This window comes from Stegastes partitus, unplaced genomic scaffold (assembly GCF_000690725.1).
Source record: "Stegastes partitus isolate 25-593 unplaced genomic scaffold, Stegastes_partitus-1.0.2 Scaffold173, whole genome shotgun sequence".
NCBI classification, from domain to species: Eukaryota; Metazoa; Chordata; class Actinopteri; family Pomacentridae; genus Stegastes; species Stegastes partitus.
The window spans coordinates 277,258-293,962 of record NW_007577904.1 but is presented as its reverse complement, the minus strand read 5'-3'; the positions used below and the strand labels follow the sequence as shown (position 1 = coordinate 293,962).

Genomic DNA, 16,705 nt, shown 5'->3' with positions numbered 1-16,705 from the left:
AGGGGGCACCTGACCCTCTTAAATGTGTGGATGATCTATAAGACTGGAGCTCTAAGCTAAGACTCTTCTACTTTCTCTCTCTCTCTTCTTTCACTTTGCCCATCCCCCTGCATTGTCCCTCCATCTTTGGGACAGGGAGCCACAAGCTCAGGCAGCTTATGTGTCCCGGCGTGTCCACCTCCTTCTGAAATCTGACCTGTGTTGCAAAATCAATACCGCCTGATGTTCTGATAATGTCCTGACATTAGCGAGGGTGAGGGGACATGCAGACCACCCCCTTTTAACTAAGATGCACACAGACACAGACACACACACACGGATAGAAAAGCAGACTGACACAAACATCCATGTTTGAATTTCTGTGGCATCTGAACACTTAATCCAAGACGTCTCGCATCACTGCTTTTAGTGAAGTGAATGAACCAGTGTCAGAGTTGTCTTGAATGAACCGTTTGGCAAACAAACAATTTCCCCTCAGCTATGGAGCAGAAATAAATGTGCATTGTGCCACCTCAACCTCAAACACAAGCTAGAATTGCACCAAGTCAATTGAATTTAAAACTGTGAAACTGATCAGGGGATGAATTGATTCTGTCTTCGCATGACATCGCTGCAGGCCTCCACTTCTGCACCCTAAATCTTTGCACACCTCACAATCATTCTTCTTCCTTCTCTTAATCTGCTGAAAAGCCAGGACAGACAAACAGTGGAGCTCATACTGGAGTAAATATCAGGGATTGTTGGGCCATTTCCCTCGTACCCAGAGTGTGCTGAGCAGAGTAAACAGTCCAGACTGATTAGATTGACCTGGTCACTGTGTCCCTCTGACAGGTGGCTGACAGGTGAGCATCACAATCGCTCCCCTGCTCCATCAGTAACTACTATGTGTCAGGTCTGTGTGCACTAATGTATGTTGGGTGGTTTCAATACATGTATATCATCAAAATGTAATGTCTGCGCTTACCGTGAGATGCTGGAACAGCCACGCCCTCATGATGTTAGTGGCCACCTTAGGGAAAATGCCACGCTTTTTCTGCCTCTTCTTATCCTTGTCTGGATCATCATCATCCCCTGTGCCAGGCGATGCAACGCTGTTGTCTAAGCCATCTCCTGGACGGAAACCAAACCCAGGGTTAAATAACATCCCAGACCACACCACCGGCTCACAATACAATAGAAAAATGATGTAAAAATTCTCAAAGCTGAAACAGGAGTACAGACAGTCAAAGCTGAGCTTAGGGCTCATGAAAGATGGATAAATGGACAAATACCACAGATACCTATGGAGGAATTTAAAAGTGCTGCACCTAGGCCAAAAGAACTGCTACAGCAAAGCCAGTTTTGAGGAGGGAAGATATGGAGGCAGGAGGATTTAGATGGCCTTAAACGAAGGCCTATACAGAGTGAGGGGTTTATAAAGAGGCCAAGTGGAGCCGCTCTATACCCCAGAGCACGAGAGAGGGGAATAGGGGTTAATGACTCTAATGTTATGGTTGGACGCTGAAACACTAGGTTCCTCATTCCATTTCTACATTAGAGAGGAGGAAGGGAAAAAAATGGACAAGGAGCCTTCAAGTACAGTAGAGACTAGGACTCATGTCATTAATTCAATTAAATTTGCATGCTTGACATAATGTAGAGCATTTTTTCATCTTTTGAAGAGAGCCAAAGGGGACAGGACAAAGTTATGCAGATATGTGTAGTAATACACAGACATTCATGAATTCACAACACCCGGTCGAGGTGCACGAGTGTTAAAGCAGATATGTGATTTGGGGTGGTTCATTGTTGCACTTCGATGCACATAATGGACTCGTCGTCCACTCTCCCCCCTCCCTCCACAAAACACTGAACACTCACCCCCCCCCGAGTCCATCCCCCTCACCCCCCATTCCGCCACAAAATTAGCATGACAGGCAAGCGGCGGCTTTGCCTGCATTAATGTCCATCAGCGTTTGATTTCATGAGGAAAACATGCACATGCCCTGGCACGATTTCTCCTTTAAATTGAAGTTTCCATCTTTGTCCCTTGCCTTTTTCTTGTTCCTCTTCCCCGGCATTAATTGTGCATTAGCAAAAATGATTTACTTTTAACAGTCATAGTTATTTTTTCTTGCCCCCGGGCAAAAATGCCTTGAAAGCCTTCCTTGAGGGCATCTAAATTATGTATCTGAAAAACTCCTCCACTAAGGAAGAGAAGGACCCTGACATTCTCAAAATTCAGACTCGCATGTCCTCCTGTTTTTAGGGAGGCATCAATCACAACCACCTATACAAGCCTTAATCTCGCATAAATATTTGAACTAATAACATTAAAAAGGGGGAAAGAAAAAGGATCCGACTGCTGGCGTAATCAAATGCAAAATAAATGAAGAATACAAGGACAGCAGGGGCCCGCACTTCTAACTACTTTTCCCACTTTCTTTTTTTTTTTCCCTCCCCCTTGTTTTCCCTCTCTTTTTTTCTCTGTCTTTCTTTTCTGTCTGTGCACAGTGTTTTCCTTCCACATCATTAGTGCGGAGCCACACGAAAGAGGAAAACAGAGAAGTGCCGACTTTGCGCTCCCTGTGTGAAGTTAAAGAAGCAACAGCCCTTCTGAAGGACATATGGGAATGGGGACACAGACTAGGGATGTTGTAATTGTAGAATGGGCATTCATTAGTGGCAAATGCCATAAATCCCAGGCTAAGTACGAATCCTTGTTCAGGAAAGCCTAAAACAATAAACTTTGGTCTGGCTACAGCCCTACCCTGACTGTGAGGGGCTTCCTGAGAAATGCGACCCAGACGGAAGCTGAGTCTAACTCCCTCAGTTTGCTTCCAAACTTCAATAAAAACACAACTAGTGAGCTGTGAATTTTAACCACCCCCCCTTTGTTTCTCTGCTTTTGAGCTTCACTGAATAATGTTGATACACAGTTTGGTGTTTGTTTGTATGCCGCTAGGTTTTGTGTTGATTTTCAAGCTAGTCTCCAAATCCCTCTCCTGCTGTGAGCAGTCAGGCTCATCCAATAGAACCACACAGTGGCCAAAAGGCTGGCAGATTAATTTTATTGACGTTTCCATTTTCACTGCAATGCGATAGCCTTCCCCCTGGCCAGGGCCAGAGCGACCCGTGCGTATTTACAGACTGACCTGTCACTTCATTACCCAGCATGCTCGCTGCCTCCTGCCCTAGCCCGCAAGGATGAAACCAGACTCCAGTGCTTTTCAGCTCCTCTCGCTCTTACATGCACATGGATACTGACATGTGTCCACAGATCAGACATGTGGCATTTAAGCATTAATTCTGTGTACACTTTTAATAATTGTTTGGAATTTCCTATATATATATATATATAGATACACAGACATATTCTAAATAGAGAATAAAGAAAAATCAAGTGTGGACAGAACATGAAAAGAAAGAGAGAAACAAAGAAAGAAAGAACAGAAACAAGACGAAGCAGGGGCAATAAAGAAGGAGTAGAAATAGAATAAAGAAGATCCAACTTGCACAACCTCATTACATCTAAAGGAGAGCTGGTGCTTTGCATCCACCCCCACTCCTTTCTTATGAGCGAGAGAAGGAACGCTGCAGGGCAAATTGTCCCAAACGCTAATGGCTTCTGACTGTTCCCTGGCAACTCTGCCATTCTAACCTGTGTGGATGTGCACTCTGAAAAAAAATCGGGGAAGGAAAAAAAAAGTGCAGGGCAGAGCAGGGGGAAGCGTCCCATCATCTGGCCATGTGACACAGATGGGGGTTGGCTATTAGGAGGCAGTCTAAAGGCCTAGGGGAGCCGAGGTGCTGGAGTGTAGCCCCAGGCACTTTTGGAAAAGCAGCGCCCTTGGAGACGGAAAAAAGACAGCCCCCCCTCCTCTCTCCCACTCTCCCCACTCTCTTTCTGTCTTCCCTCAACCTTTCCTCCTCCTCCCTCGTTCACTCTATCACGATCTTGACTTAAAGTGCCTGCAATGAAAGTTTCTGTGCATATTTTCATATGCACAGAAGCCGAAGAGGTGTAATCAGGCAAGATGGAAGACAATGACCGAACGCAATGAGGTTGAGAGAGTGAGCGAGCGCGCTAGCAAACAAACAAGCAAGCACAAGTCCACGAGCACATTACGCTCACATACATTCCCTCTCTCATCACCAGTGGGTGGTTATTAAAAATGCATTCAGATATATCTCCTTGTGAGTAAATTGGTCTCAGGGCTGAGCTCATTAACGGGTTGGGATAGGACTGTAAACACATTGCAACTCTGCTTATCTAATGTTGGCACATTCAGGGTCGCTGCAGGATTTCTTGCACAAAAAATTTGTTTAGTACAAGGTGTCCTACAGTCTCTGTTGAGAGTAAGGGGGACTTCAGGGGAGTCTTAATGACTCCACAGCTCATGCTTTATGTCTAGAAGGTACCCTACCCCTAAGGGAGCCACTAAGGTCTAGTCAGCCCTGGAAGTATTATGGATATGACCACGAGTAACACATATTACAGCTATCAGTACACCAAGAATGCCCTCCCTCCGCCTCTCTACCATTCTCATATACTCACGCGTGAATAAATAATGACTTGTCAATAGCTGGAAAACACATTCAAACCCAGTCATGGTTAGTTATCAAATAACACTCCAGACTGGTCCCTGTACTCTTAATACATATAGCGAAGAGCCTCTAGACAAGCTTTAGATATTGTGTGTATTATTCTAAAGGCTGTGCAGTGATTTTGCGCTGGGAGGCCCCGGCGTTTGTTTCAGGGTAATGAAGCAAGAGTGTAGAAGCAGTGGCTTATGGAAGCTGTGGTTAAAGTGACTAATTACAACAGACCCCCCACGCCCCCTGTCAGCCCAGACTACTCAGGCATGTTCACCCAAGCTCACCCAAAAAAAAAAAAAAAAAAAAGAAGGGAGAAGAGGAAAAAAACTTGTGAGGAGAGTTTGAAGGAAAAAAGGGGAATAGATGGAGAAGAGAAGTTGCAAGAGCTTCTTTGGCCCTCTCTCTACCTTTAGCACACCATAGTGACCCGGCCTCCACCTCTCCCTACAACACCCTCCTATTACACCACCTCTATCCCTGCAGGCTTGGCCGCAGAGAATGAAGAGAAAAGAAGAGGGGGGATTTAGAGCCTCCCTTTTCCCTCTTTTTCTCCTCAACTTTTCAGCCAACATAAGCGGCGTTTAGCACATTCAGTCCCCCAAATGGCAGCGAATGAGAGAAGCAGTGGGGGCTCCTCTTTTGTCCGTCTGGTTACCCCTTTTATTTACTCTGGATTTACGAAGGGGTCTTTGCCGGCTCTGGGACCACATGCTCTTGACACACACACAATCTCTCTCACATACACACATACACAAACACGCAGAGGCTCTATTCACACTAGTGGGACGGCTAGCCCTCTGTTGCTCTGTGCAGACTGGGGATTACAGGTCTTCTTGCTATAACCGCATGCTAGCAATATGCTTCGCACTCTGGTAACATACAACATCGACAAAGTGCTAACGAGTAGAACATAATCCCTTTAATGATAAAACACACACTTGAGCATCCAATTTCTAACAGTAAGTAAGCCATCAGTGTGTTTGTGTGTCTCTGTGTGACCACATGCCATATGGTTTACTGCGCTCATTCAGATCCATACAGTAGATGAGGGCTCTAAACGGAACTGTTTTAGTGTGGCTGCACCACTGCAGCCAGTGTTTTACGCTGATTATTTCCTGATCTGTGCTTAAACAAGCAGCAGCCCCTTGCACTGGACCATAAAACAACAGCTTAGTAAACAGCAAGCATGCTGACAAATTGGTAGCGTTCAGGCCGGAGTCATTAACAGCCTTAAAACCTGTCAGAGCAATTACAACAAACTCTCTCCTTCAGCAAGTCTCCCTGCCAAACTCAGATGTCACTACCCGCCTCCTCTTTACCACCACCCCCCCTTACAACCAGGACACTGGCTAAAGGTGAATGAGAAAACTACCATTTTTTCCCTCTCTCCAATAGCCATGACACCCCAGAGAAACGAGGACAAACCTCCATCTCAAACACAGCTGTATCTGCATCCTGGGGGCTACAACTGAGTGGTTCCTTTTGCATGAGAAATAATGTGTAGTTGTCTCCCCCCAAAAACACATCATTAAGTGTTCCCTTAAATGAAGTGGAATAAGAGCTTCTAATTAGATGGGTTTTTTCTATGTGTGGGGAAGCGAGGCAGTCAGGCAGTAAGAAAGGCACGGAGGGAAGGAAGGAGGGAGGCGTGGGAGGGGGGGGCAGTTGCTCAACAACTCCTGTACCTCTTCTCCTCCCTCCCTTCTCCGCCCCTTCTCTAAGCCCCCTAACCCTGCCATCAGGCAGATATCTCTCTGTCATCCCTGGAATGCTGGAGATAACTATCGCCTCTCCACCGATACAAGGCCTCTCTCGTCTCACAGGCACAGCGTTGACCTCACTGTGCACATCCCTACCATAGAGGGTGAGGTTGAAGTGGAGGGAAGAGAAGGAGAAAGAGAGGGGAGGGGTGATGGCATAGGGTTGGAGGTAAAAACTTGCTTTTTAACAGCCAGTTAGACTATTTTACCTTTTAACCCAAAATATGGGCTGGAGCAAAGCCACCCTCCCCTTTCAGCTTCTCCCCTGGAGCCAAAGAAGAGTAGTTCGTCCAGAAGCAAGAGGGAGGAAGGAGGGGGCGAGCTGGCTGCTTACTGCCTTTTCTCCAGAGTCAGTGCTTACACGTCTCTTGATCTTTTCATAAGATTATAATCTGCCAAGAAGCTAAAATACAAGTGCAATTAACCTGCAACCTGCAACAACAATTACCTTATTACATCATAAACGGAGACTTTCAGGATCACACAATGTTTACTTATGCCTCCTGGGATCTTTATTTTTATAATACTTTACTCAGGTTTATACATATACACTTGTGTGTCTATAAACACACAGAAAAGTGCTGCTTTTACACAGATGTGGATTATATATATATAGGGAGAGAAGAATGCAGCTGTGACAAGGCTCTGCCATCTAAAGGGGGCTTTATTTGAGGAGGGAAAAAGATCCGAAGAAAAGAGATGGAATAAAGATGTATAAAAGAAAGGAGGCAGGCTGTTGCAGATGTCAGGACCCAATTTGCATGAATGGCAAAGGGCTAAATTGCAGGGGATGGGGGAGCTACCCTCCACCCTCTCACCCTGCTTTTTTTTTTTTTTTTGGGGTGGGGGGAACTAAAAGGGAGTTGTGATGCCCATGACTGCCCCTCACTCAGCAGACAGGGATCAGTGGCTAATGAAGGGCTTTGGGTCTCCACCAGACATTTCACACTCTCTGCCTCCCTGACAACTCCACCCTGCTCCCCCTGCACTCCAACACTGCAGAAGAAAACGCCGCTGCTCATCCCTTACGTTCACAATCGAATGGGGCTAATTGGTCTCACAGGTAATCTTGGTTCATCACTTGCTTCTTCATAAACAAATTTACAAACCTGCCAGTGTAGTGGTCCAAACCCTTGCTTCTATCTACCAGTACTTTGGCCTTCTTTCTTCCTTTAATAAAGTGCAATGATTAAAGCAGCATATATCAACACTTCTCCATGTATAATTTATATTTGTTACAATTAAAAAATAAAAATAAAAATAATAGGACTTGGTGCTCCCATGAAGAATACCTAAATCTTAAGGTTTGGTGCTGCATTAAATATTAAAGAATAGGCATTTCCCAAAAGTAATTGGGGCTATGTTGAACTGAAACAAGCAAGATCATTAGTAAAACAATATGCTTCCACATTACATGTTTCCTAGAGATCACAAAGTTGCTCTACTTTAAAATGATAATGTTGTGAAAGCTGGGAATAAAGAGATGAGAAAGAGCAAAAGAAAATAAAGAGATGGAAACCGCATAGATGCATCATATGGATCCGTAAAGAAAATGGCTTTATAATCCCCGCTAGGAACTATTGTATATCAAAGTCTTCTACCTCAACCACTAGAAAGAGCAACTGTATGCTGGTTGCCAGTTCTAACTGAGTGCGGTTTCTTGATTCAGAACAGCTTACACTGTTTGAGGCAATGTATGATAACAGCATCGGCAGTGATTCTCTACCCTCAATTACAATTTAAAACCAAACAAACAAACTTGCTGTTTTTATACTGAGAGAGGAGGACAACTTGGATTTATTACAGACATCTTTGCCACACCTGATGGACAGTGGCATCAAAGAGGAGTTTGGGGGTTTCTACACGGACCTGGAGGCTTGGTAGAGTAAATGAATTAAAAGGTTTATAAATCAACAAGTCAACCATCAGATTGTAGCCTCTGCTCAGCAGCCCTCTCATCAGCCAAATGCCATGAAGTTTTTTTTCTCCTCGCTCTCTCTCTCTCTCTCTTTTTTTTTTTTCACACAAATGTCCTGGAGGCAGGGAACAAAGCGAGCAGAACTGATTACTGCACTGTTGCTCCGCTCCGCCAGTCTAAACTCTGTTTGGCTTCCTAATGAGCTCACTAAAAACCCAATTCATCACCCATAACCCCTTCTCAACCTGCCTTGAAATCCCCCATTATGGGGAGTCAAGGACAGTCCGTTTACAGACTTTGGGCTGGGGTCAAGGGCTGTGGATGGCAGTGGCCGTGACAACAGTGCGACCAAGGTTATTCTGACACGAGGAATACTTCCTACGTGGCCTGTCTGTCCCACAGCGCAGAAATGTGTTCACCATACGCCATTCATTCCATTCCAGCTAATCTGCTCCTTTGATTGTCACACTCCATTGATTTTATACACCAAAAAAAATTAATTTGTATTTATTACTTGAGCATGGCGGGTTGTTTTCTAAGTCTTACACCAGCCTCCCCCATCTCCTATGCCCCCCTATTTCGCAGTACCAGCGGTGGCCCAGCCGGAGCGGAGGAATGTCCGGCTTGATGGCTGCAGCAGCGGGAATGTCCCGTTCTCGTCAGCTTTCGCACCAGAGATTTCAAGTTTAATACCCTTTCGTCCCATCCCTGCAAAGACAGGAATTTGGTGGGAAGGGAATGTAGTGGGGGGGCCGGGGGTTAAAGGAGGGGAATACAGTTGGTGTATTAAGAACGGAGCAAGAGAAGAAAAAAAAAAAAAAAGACTACTGTAGGTATATGACAAACAGCTGAGAAGGTAGGAAATACGATTAAAAAATAAATAAATAAAAAAAAGGTTAGAAGGAGGGGTCAGAAATAGAGTGGTGGAGGCGGAGGACAGCGGAGGGTTGGGGTAAACTCCCACAGTTCCTCATTACATGGAGCTGAAATGATCCTCCTGACACCTGAGCTGTAACCAAGAGATTACAGAATTGATGAATCCTTGGTTTAAAATGCAGCTGTTTTATTCTGCTTTAGTAATTAATTCTTTTTCCAATAGCGTATTGATTAAGCGTAGCCCCTGATAAAGTTCAAACTGAGAGAGATCCCTCCAGGGCTTTGGGTTGGCCTGCTCTAGAGAGTCAATGAAAACTTCCTCCCTTCACCTGCATCTCTCTCTCTCTCTCTCTCTGTCAGTGCAGTTTACCCTCATAAATTAGTCAGATCTGTGTGGAGCGAGAGTCTAGCTTAGCTGATACTCGCTTTGTCTGCCCTCTTGCTGGTGTATTTCGCTGCTATTTTTACACAGTCGTGCCCACGCAAATGCAGATGCCCCTTATTGACAAGTTCGCGCTAGACATCTCACCAAAACATTAATTTGAGCAGTTTTGTTCCGGCTTTACTGAGACGCTACATGTATTCATGGATGCAGCTCTTTCACCTAAGCTGCTGACTCCTTTTGCTTCCTTTGCCCTCTTCCCTCGCTCTCATTCTCACCCTGACGGGGAATCACGGCTTACAGAACGAGAGCGTCTCTCTTCACAAAACTACTCTTTCATTCTTTTTACCACTGCCGTTTTTCCATACAGCTGTGAGTGCGAGTCTGATCAACAGAGGGTAGAGTGGGTCTCTCCCGGGAGCCAACTAGCAGAGAAATCAGATACAGCTTTACAAGAGAGTCAGCCGCTCATGTCTTGTCAAGACCCCTCACCTACCTGCTCCTTTACAAGTCAATAACCAGGGCCCAGTGTCCTCCACTGGGCCTTGGCACACATTCACCTCTTCCTATACGAAGCCGAAGCAGGGGGAGCCCAATGTTTTGTGGATCCACGGCATAACCCCTGATCCTACATTATTTTACATGTAATTATGGAAATAATGCTACATTTTCTTCTAGAAAAACCCAACACATGCAGAAATATAGTTTCCCTATCCTGGCAGTAGTGGGACGCTACATCTATTCCCAATGTATAACAAGGACTCCTCTGACATTCCTGTAATACAACGTGACAAATAATCGGTGACCCCGTGAAGACAAAAGAGACAGTTAAAAGCCTTTTTCAATATTAAGAACTAATGAAAGAGTGAATGAATTATGAAGGGAGAGGAGAAAAATATAATTAGAAGGTGGAAGTAGTGCTTAATACATTTACTCGAGACTATTTCCTTTCGTTAATGGGACTGCAGCATGCAGAGAGAGGGTTTTGACGAGGCTAGTATTGACTGTCCGCCCTGCTCCTTAAGGTAAATCCAGCAGGTCATTTCATTAAGGCCCAATTCCATGGCACTAATTTTGATTTTAGGGGCTTGACAGCTGTTGGCAGTGGAAATTGCGATGGCAGGATCAGTGAGAGAGGAGCCTATTACTGCTGTGAAAAACACAAATTGCAAAGCCTTGGTTCAAATTACTGCCAATCTGCCTCACTGACCCACCATCAGTCATATTTCATCACGCTCTCGGACCTTTCCTTTTGATTAGCTGAATGAAAACGGGGAGTGAGAATAAAAGACAATCTATTTTGGAAAAACAAGCCAAAAAAATTGAAAGAAACAAATGTAAATATGCTGGCAGGCACACACTAGTACCGCAATTTTTCTCTAAGAAACCAAAGAATAGAAACACATCTACTAGTTCACTTATTTATTTATTTATTTTTTCTACGGTACTTTTAAGCAATACATTATGCTGCTGTTTAATTTGACAATGCATTTTTATTTACTAAATGAAACTTTACCAATCCTCCCTCATACACCACAGTTACTTTAGGTTGGTCTGACACTGAGATGGACCTGACTCACAGTGTGAGCTTCTAATCACCCTGCCTTGCAAGTTAATATGCAGCATTAAAGTTCCAGAAGCAAGAAAAAAAAAACAGCTCTTCTTCTTCTGATGCTATTAATTAGCAGTGCTCTATAGCTCTCAGCTTTTTGAAGCTCTCCATCTCCTTTTGTTTCACCCTCTCTTTTCTTTCTTTCTTTTTTTTTTGTGCGGCCTTTGCTATTGACTTTTCAATTTTCCCCTCACATCCACCCCCTGCACTAGCGGTAGCACCAGTGCTTCTACAGTGGTACCCAGCCCAACAACAATACCCTCAAGCCCACTCTCCGAGACGCTGGCTGGGGAGCCCTGAGAGCTGGGCCAGCCCTACAGCTCCCACCAGCCCACCACTCACTCCCCACGAGACCAAAATCAAAGAGAGAGGCCCTTAAAATATAACCATGGGTATAATGAGGGTGCTCCAAAGAACAATAAGCATATACACCAAAGGAGAAAGGAGAGTAGGAGTACAAAAGGAAGAGAGAGAAAACTATAGGAATGTTGGCCCAAAAGTGTTCTTGAGAGGTGAACTGAGAGTGGATGAGAAGAAAAACAGAACGATACTGTGCTGTGGGAGAGAGGGCAAAGGGCCACAGCCAGTGGTGATGGTAGCCAGGGCCACGCATCTATCCAACCACGTATCTGAACCCGAAACAACAAGGGGGTCTGCCGCATGCCTCTGGAGCCGAAGGGAGCCAAAGGGAGCACGACTAATTTCTGCACAACAATGGGCCTGGATGAGCGCCCACACAATGGCAGGTGCTTTGAATAGCAGCAGGGCCCTTGCAGCAGGGATCTTCTCCTCTCTCACTCCGAGGGCTTGGGCTCTGGCTTGTGTAACCTTTCATTTTCAACCAGGCTTCCTTTTGACTCATAAAGGATGAAAATGATCTCATGGGGGGCCAAAGGAGTAAGAGACAGCCAGGCCTGTGAGGCACGACTCAGACGAAGTCCGTCTGTGTTTTTTTTGCCTCATTTTTTCTTTCTCTGGATCTTTTTCCTCTAACGCTTTTTTTAAATTTTTTAAATCACTTGCCTCTTTTCCTCAAATTATGTCTCTCTGTACATTTATCTCTTCCTAACTCATTAGCTTGCCTTAATACAACTTTTTTTTTTTTGTCTCATTCTTGTTTTGTTTTTTCTGTTGTGTTGTTATTTTTTGTAGTGGTTGTGTTTGTTGTGCTGCTGCTGCTGCTGCTGGGCCGTCCTGTAGGCCATGATGCAGTGGAAAAGGCAGTTTTCCCCCCACCTTAAGAACATTCTTTCCGGGGTCACAAGGTCAGGCTTCACAGATGTCTCCTGCAGACACACAGTTGTCTAAGGACTGCATCCCTGGGAGTAAGCATTCGTACTAAACAATGCAGCTTTCCCCCTCACTTCGGAAAATGTTAAATGTTTTTTTTTTTTTGTCTCGCTTTTTTCCTACCTTTCTACTTTCATTGTTTTATTTTTGAATGAAGCAACAGAATGACTGCAATTTTTCCAAGGTGGAGGTTTTTGTGTTGAGATAATGAAAGAAAGCACTGGTTATCACAAGATAGTGGTGTTTTCTTGCTGCTTTCATTCCTTTAAACACTCCCCGTCTCCCTAAGTTTCCTCCAATTGTTCTAATGGGGCCTTAGTCATCCTTGCCTGATGGCAGAGGGAAAGATGCTTTTAAAGGTCTTTTTCTTCTCTCAGTATGTGTTGCCAGGAGAGAAAAATGAAAACATGTAGTAACTGTCCTGAAATCCACACTGAGAGACAGATACAAAAAACCCTTGAGTAAGCAGGGTCGGAGCCAAACAAAGAGCGACCCTAAATGAACAGAAAGGCAATATTTGAACTAGAACATCTCTGTGCAGCCTCAATCTCAACAAAAAATCGTAGAGCAGGAGGATTCCTGAGCCAAACAGCTTTCATTAAAGGGAAATCAGCTTCTGCTTTTTTTAGGGGGCGGAGCGTGACACTGGTAAAAGAGAAGAGATTGCGCCATTTAACATGCAAGTTCTGCCTCAGAACATGGAAAAGTGTGTAATTGGAACAACATTTTAAAAACCCAGGCACTGAGCTATCCTTGAATATCTTCCTCCTTTTCATCTCGCTTTCCCTTGTTCCTTTTTCTCTTCCACCGTTTGATATGGTGTTCTTGCTTCCCCCTCCAAACATCTCTTCTGTATTCTGCAAATTGATAACCCTCTAAATGAATTATGGTAAATGCATAATGAAGGTTTTCTCAGCTTCAGCCCTGCAGCCAGCCAGGATGGAGCATCTCGTTTGGCATGTTTGATTCGTTTTGTTGCGCATTTAGCCCCAGTGTTCCTTCAGAGTGTTCACTGCTTGGGGCATGTAAATAAGAAATTATCCTTGCTGACTAACATGGCTAATACCTCCTCTGGGGTAATCAAAAATTATTAGACGCTTGCTTCCAATAAACATTAGGGCTCATGGCACTAACCACTGTCAAATCGCTCACCTCCGCCTGCTCCCCAATAGCCATAAAATGGGTGAACAAAAGTGATCAGGTGTGGAAAAAGCACCCTGGCTACGTGGAAACTGAGAGACCGCGGGACTGCTATTATGCCTAAAAAAGCAGCCCTTGGCTTTAAGAGTCATTAAAGCATGTACTAGAGTGGGAATCAGACTAGAAAATGAGCTTATCTTGCATAATGCCCTCAAAAGCTTTGCATAAACGTGAAAGATGTGCGCGTGAAAATCAGCAGCAGAGAGGAAGAACTCGGATTGTAACACACTTCCTTTATCATCCTCCCACTCTCTTGGATGGTGGCAGCATGGTTAAAGCACTACCTGTAGGGTATAGCTGCTTTGCTCAGTTCCAAATATGCTTCAGCGTGTAAACCCTGGTTTACACAAGAGGGAAAAAACCACACAGCAAGTGAGCAAGCTACTGCTAGCCCTGCTAAGCCACTCTACTTCAACCGCGTGCTGTCTTTTTCGGAGGGACATGGCTGTGATGTGGGGTTCGGACATTAGGGGGAGGAGAACTGGGAGGGTGGGGGTGGTGGAAGAGATTAAAGAGCCAAGGGAGGCAGAAGAAAGAAAAGAAAGTAAAAGAGCACAAGGCCCATTGGTCAAACACAAAGGGGAAGAGAGGGAAAGGACATTTGAAGTCAGGGTTAAACTCCAAATAAGCACACCTTAAACGGGCCTGTGTAAGCTGGCAGTCGGGGTTTTTGGAGTTTCCCTGCAGGTGTGCCTTTGACAGACTTGGCCTGCATAACCTCTCTCTGATCTAGAATGGGGCCCGGGGTTAGACACAGAAACCAGTGGCATCTTGCTGTCTCTGCCTCTCATTCTATGTCTATTACACACACACACACACACACACACACACCAACACACACACACGCACGCACACTCACAAACGCATGCTTACATTCTCTATAAACACACACACCAACACACTGCCAGACGAGGGGAAAACAAATCTGGTGAGGACTAGAGCAATTGGATTATCACCTCTTAAGGGTGACTTCTTGGCTGACCCCCTTCAGGCTAGCCCGCTGAAACAAGACAGAAAATTTCCTGGGAAAACACTCTCTCCCTTTAAAGAACTGAAGCACTGTCATCCTTGTGAAAATGCAGCGGCGGCAGCATTAATGGACATGGAAATGCCCTTTGGGGCATGCGCTCAAATCCCTTTTAGCCATATTACATCAGACCCCTGTGCACTCCACATCATCAACACATGCACTGGTGTAATCAGCAATGGAACATGGGTGTGTAAACCCACTGTATAATGAACTGATACAGCGGCAGTGCACTTTGTCTTTGTTTTTTTGGCCGCTGCCTTTGGGTAAAAGAAAGAAAAAGTCACTCGCCTCCTTTTATTGTAGTTCAATCCTGATTACTTCCCCGCAACACCGTTTCCTCTGCACATTCTAACTATGCTCAACTCCCTCCCAGATAAGCTGGTCTTCATCTACTTCTCAGAGAAAGGCAGAAAGCGAAGAAAAGAGAGAAAAAAAAACATTTCCCCCAAGCTTTCCCATAATGGCGCAAAACAGACATTCTCCTCAGCTGCTGTCAGAATAATCTGGGTAATTTTTTCCCTATGTTCTCCAAACATTAGTTTGCACATTAGGCTGACCCAGTTAATGTGCTTTTCCTGCTGTGTAGGGCCCAGTTCCTGGCCAAGCTAGGCCAGGCTGGGTTGGGCCAGGTCGCGCCAGGGGCCTGTTCATGATTATGGACCAGAGGGACCAGGCCCCATCTAGAGGGAGCTGAGGAGAGGAGAGGGGGGAAAAGACAGAAGGAGTGGAAAGGAGACGATAAGAGGAAAAGTGGGAAACCTTGAGCTACACTCTGGACGGAAGGCCGTGGGGTGGCGGCGGCGTTGTGGGGAGACCATGTTACTGGGAGCGGGGCAGAACATATCGGCAGCCCTCATCCTTCTACAGCACCTATTCTTTTGCTGTTTTCAAGCTGTGACACGGGGTCAGAAGAAAGACAGAGAGAGAGAGAGAGCAAAAAAAAAGGAAGAGAGAGCGGAAGGGAGGAAGGAAAGAGGGAGCTGAGGGAGCTGATCATTCTCTTTAATCACATTTTGGATGAGAGCCAGGTAGTCTGCGGTACTGAGAGCGAGACGGAGAGGGGTGAGTGAGGAGAGGAGTGTGAGGGAGACGGTAACACAGGAAGGGGGGTGAGAGAGAGAGAGAGAAGAAGAGGGAGATGGAGGGAATGAATGGATAGAGAGAGAGAGAAAGAGAGAGAGAGAGAGAGAGGATGGGAAAAGGGACTTATGGAGAGTGGGAGAGAGGGGATGAGCCTGAGAGCAGAGCCCCTTGAAACAGCTTGAATTTGCGGCAGTGCTTAAGCAAGTGTGCACGTATGCCCACACGCACTCGTGTGTGTGGGTGTGTACGCGAGCCAGAGTGACAGCCGTTCCCGTAAATGTCCGCGAATGCTGAATCCAGCAAGAATCTGGTGTTAGAGGCAGGGAGAGATCCATTTTAAAACTATGTGCATTAACTATACTTTTCCCCATAGATTAAGCACTCCACATGAATAATTTAGCCTCTTTTATGCTAATGGGATCATGAAAGTATCCCCTCCGTACCATGTTTTCTCCCCCTCCACAGCAACTTCTCGGCTTTCAGCGATGGCCCTGCCCCTTCCCAACAAACCATCAGACAGACATACTGCACTGTTTCCACAACAGACACCTGACTAACATGGGCCTGACATGTAGTGACAAGGCTAAAGTTGCACCCGGTGGCTTATTGAGAAACCCTGTAACATTGTTATCCTCATTAAGCAGGTACATCTAAGCTCGTCCTCCGTTAAGTGCGGCTCCACTCGCTGCTACTGAGTGAGATATCGCAAGTTATAAGCTGAACGCATATCACGGCTGCACTTGGTTTAACGTTTATGTGATTTCTGTTGCCACTGAGCTGGTTTTGTGAGTGGCTGCTGAGGCTCCTCTTACACTTTCTGATTGCTCCGCTGTGGCTCTCTGTGTTTTCTTTTGAGAAGGGAAGTGGACATATCCTGTGTGTTTATGTGTTTTTTTTTTGGCCTTTTTTTGTTCAGCCTCTGCCATCACACACTAAAATACACCCGTACACACTTTTACAACACACACACACACAC

The 16,705-nt window shown here is 45.3% G+C and overlaps 1 protein-coding gene across 5 annotated transcripts in view; it reads right to left on the bottom strand.

The window, feature by feature from the left end:
* meis2a (Meis homeobox 2a) overlaps positions 1–16,705 on the bottom strand; it is a 79,465-nt gene that overhangs the window by 45,387 nt on the left and 17,373 nt on the right. For 4 of the 5 annotated variants that reach the window (XM_008279856.1, XM_008279858.1, XM_008279859.1 and 1 more), the window contains exon 8: positions 965–1,110. In XM_008279856.1, the coding sequence (XP_008278078.1) occupies positions 965–1,110 (146 nt within the window). The remainder of the gene's footprint in view (positions 1–964; positions 1,111–16,705) is intronic. The other variant, XM_008279857.1, reaches the window with a different exon arrangement.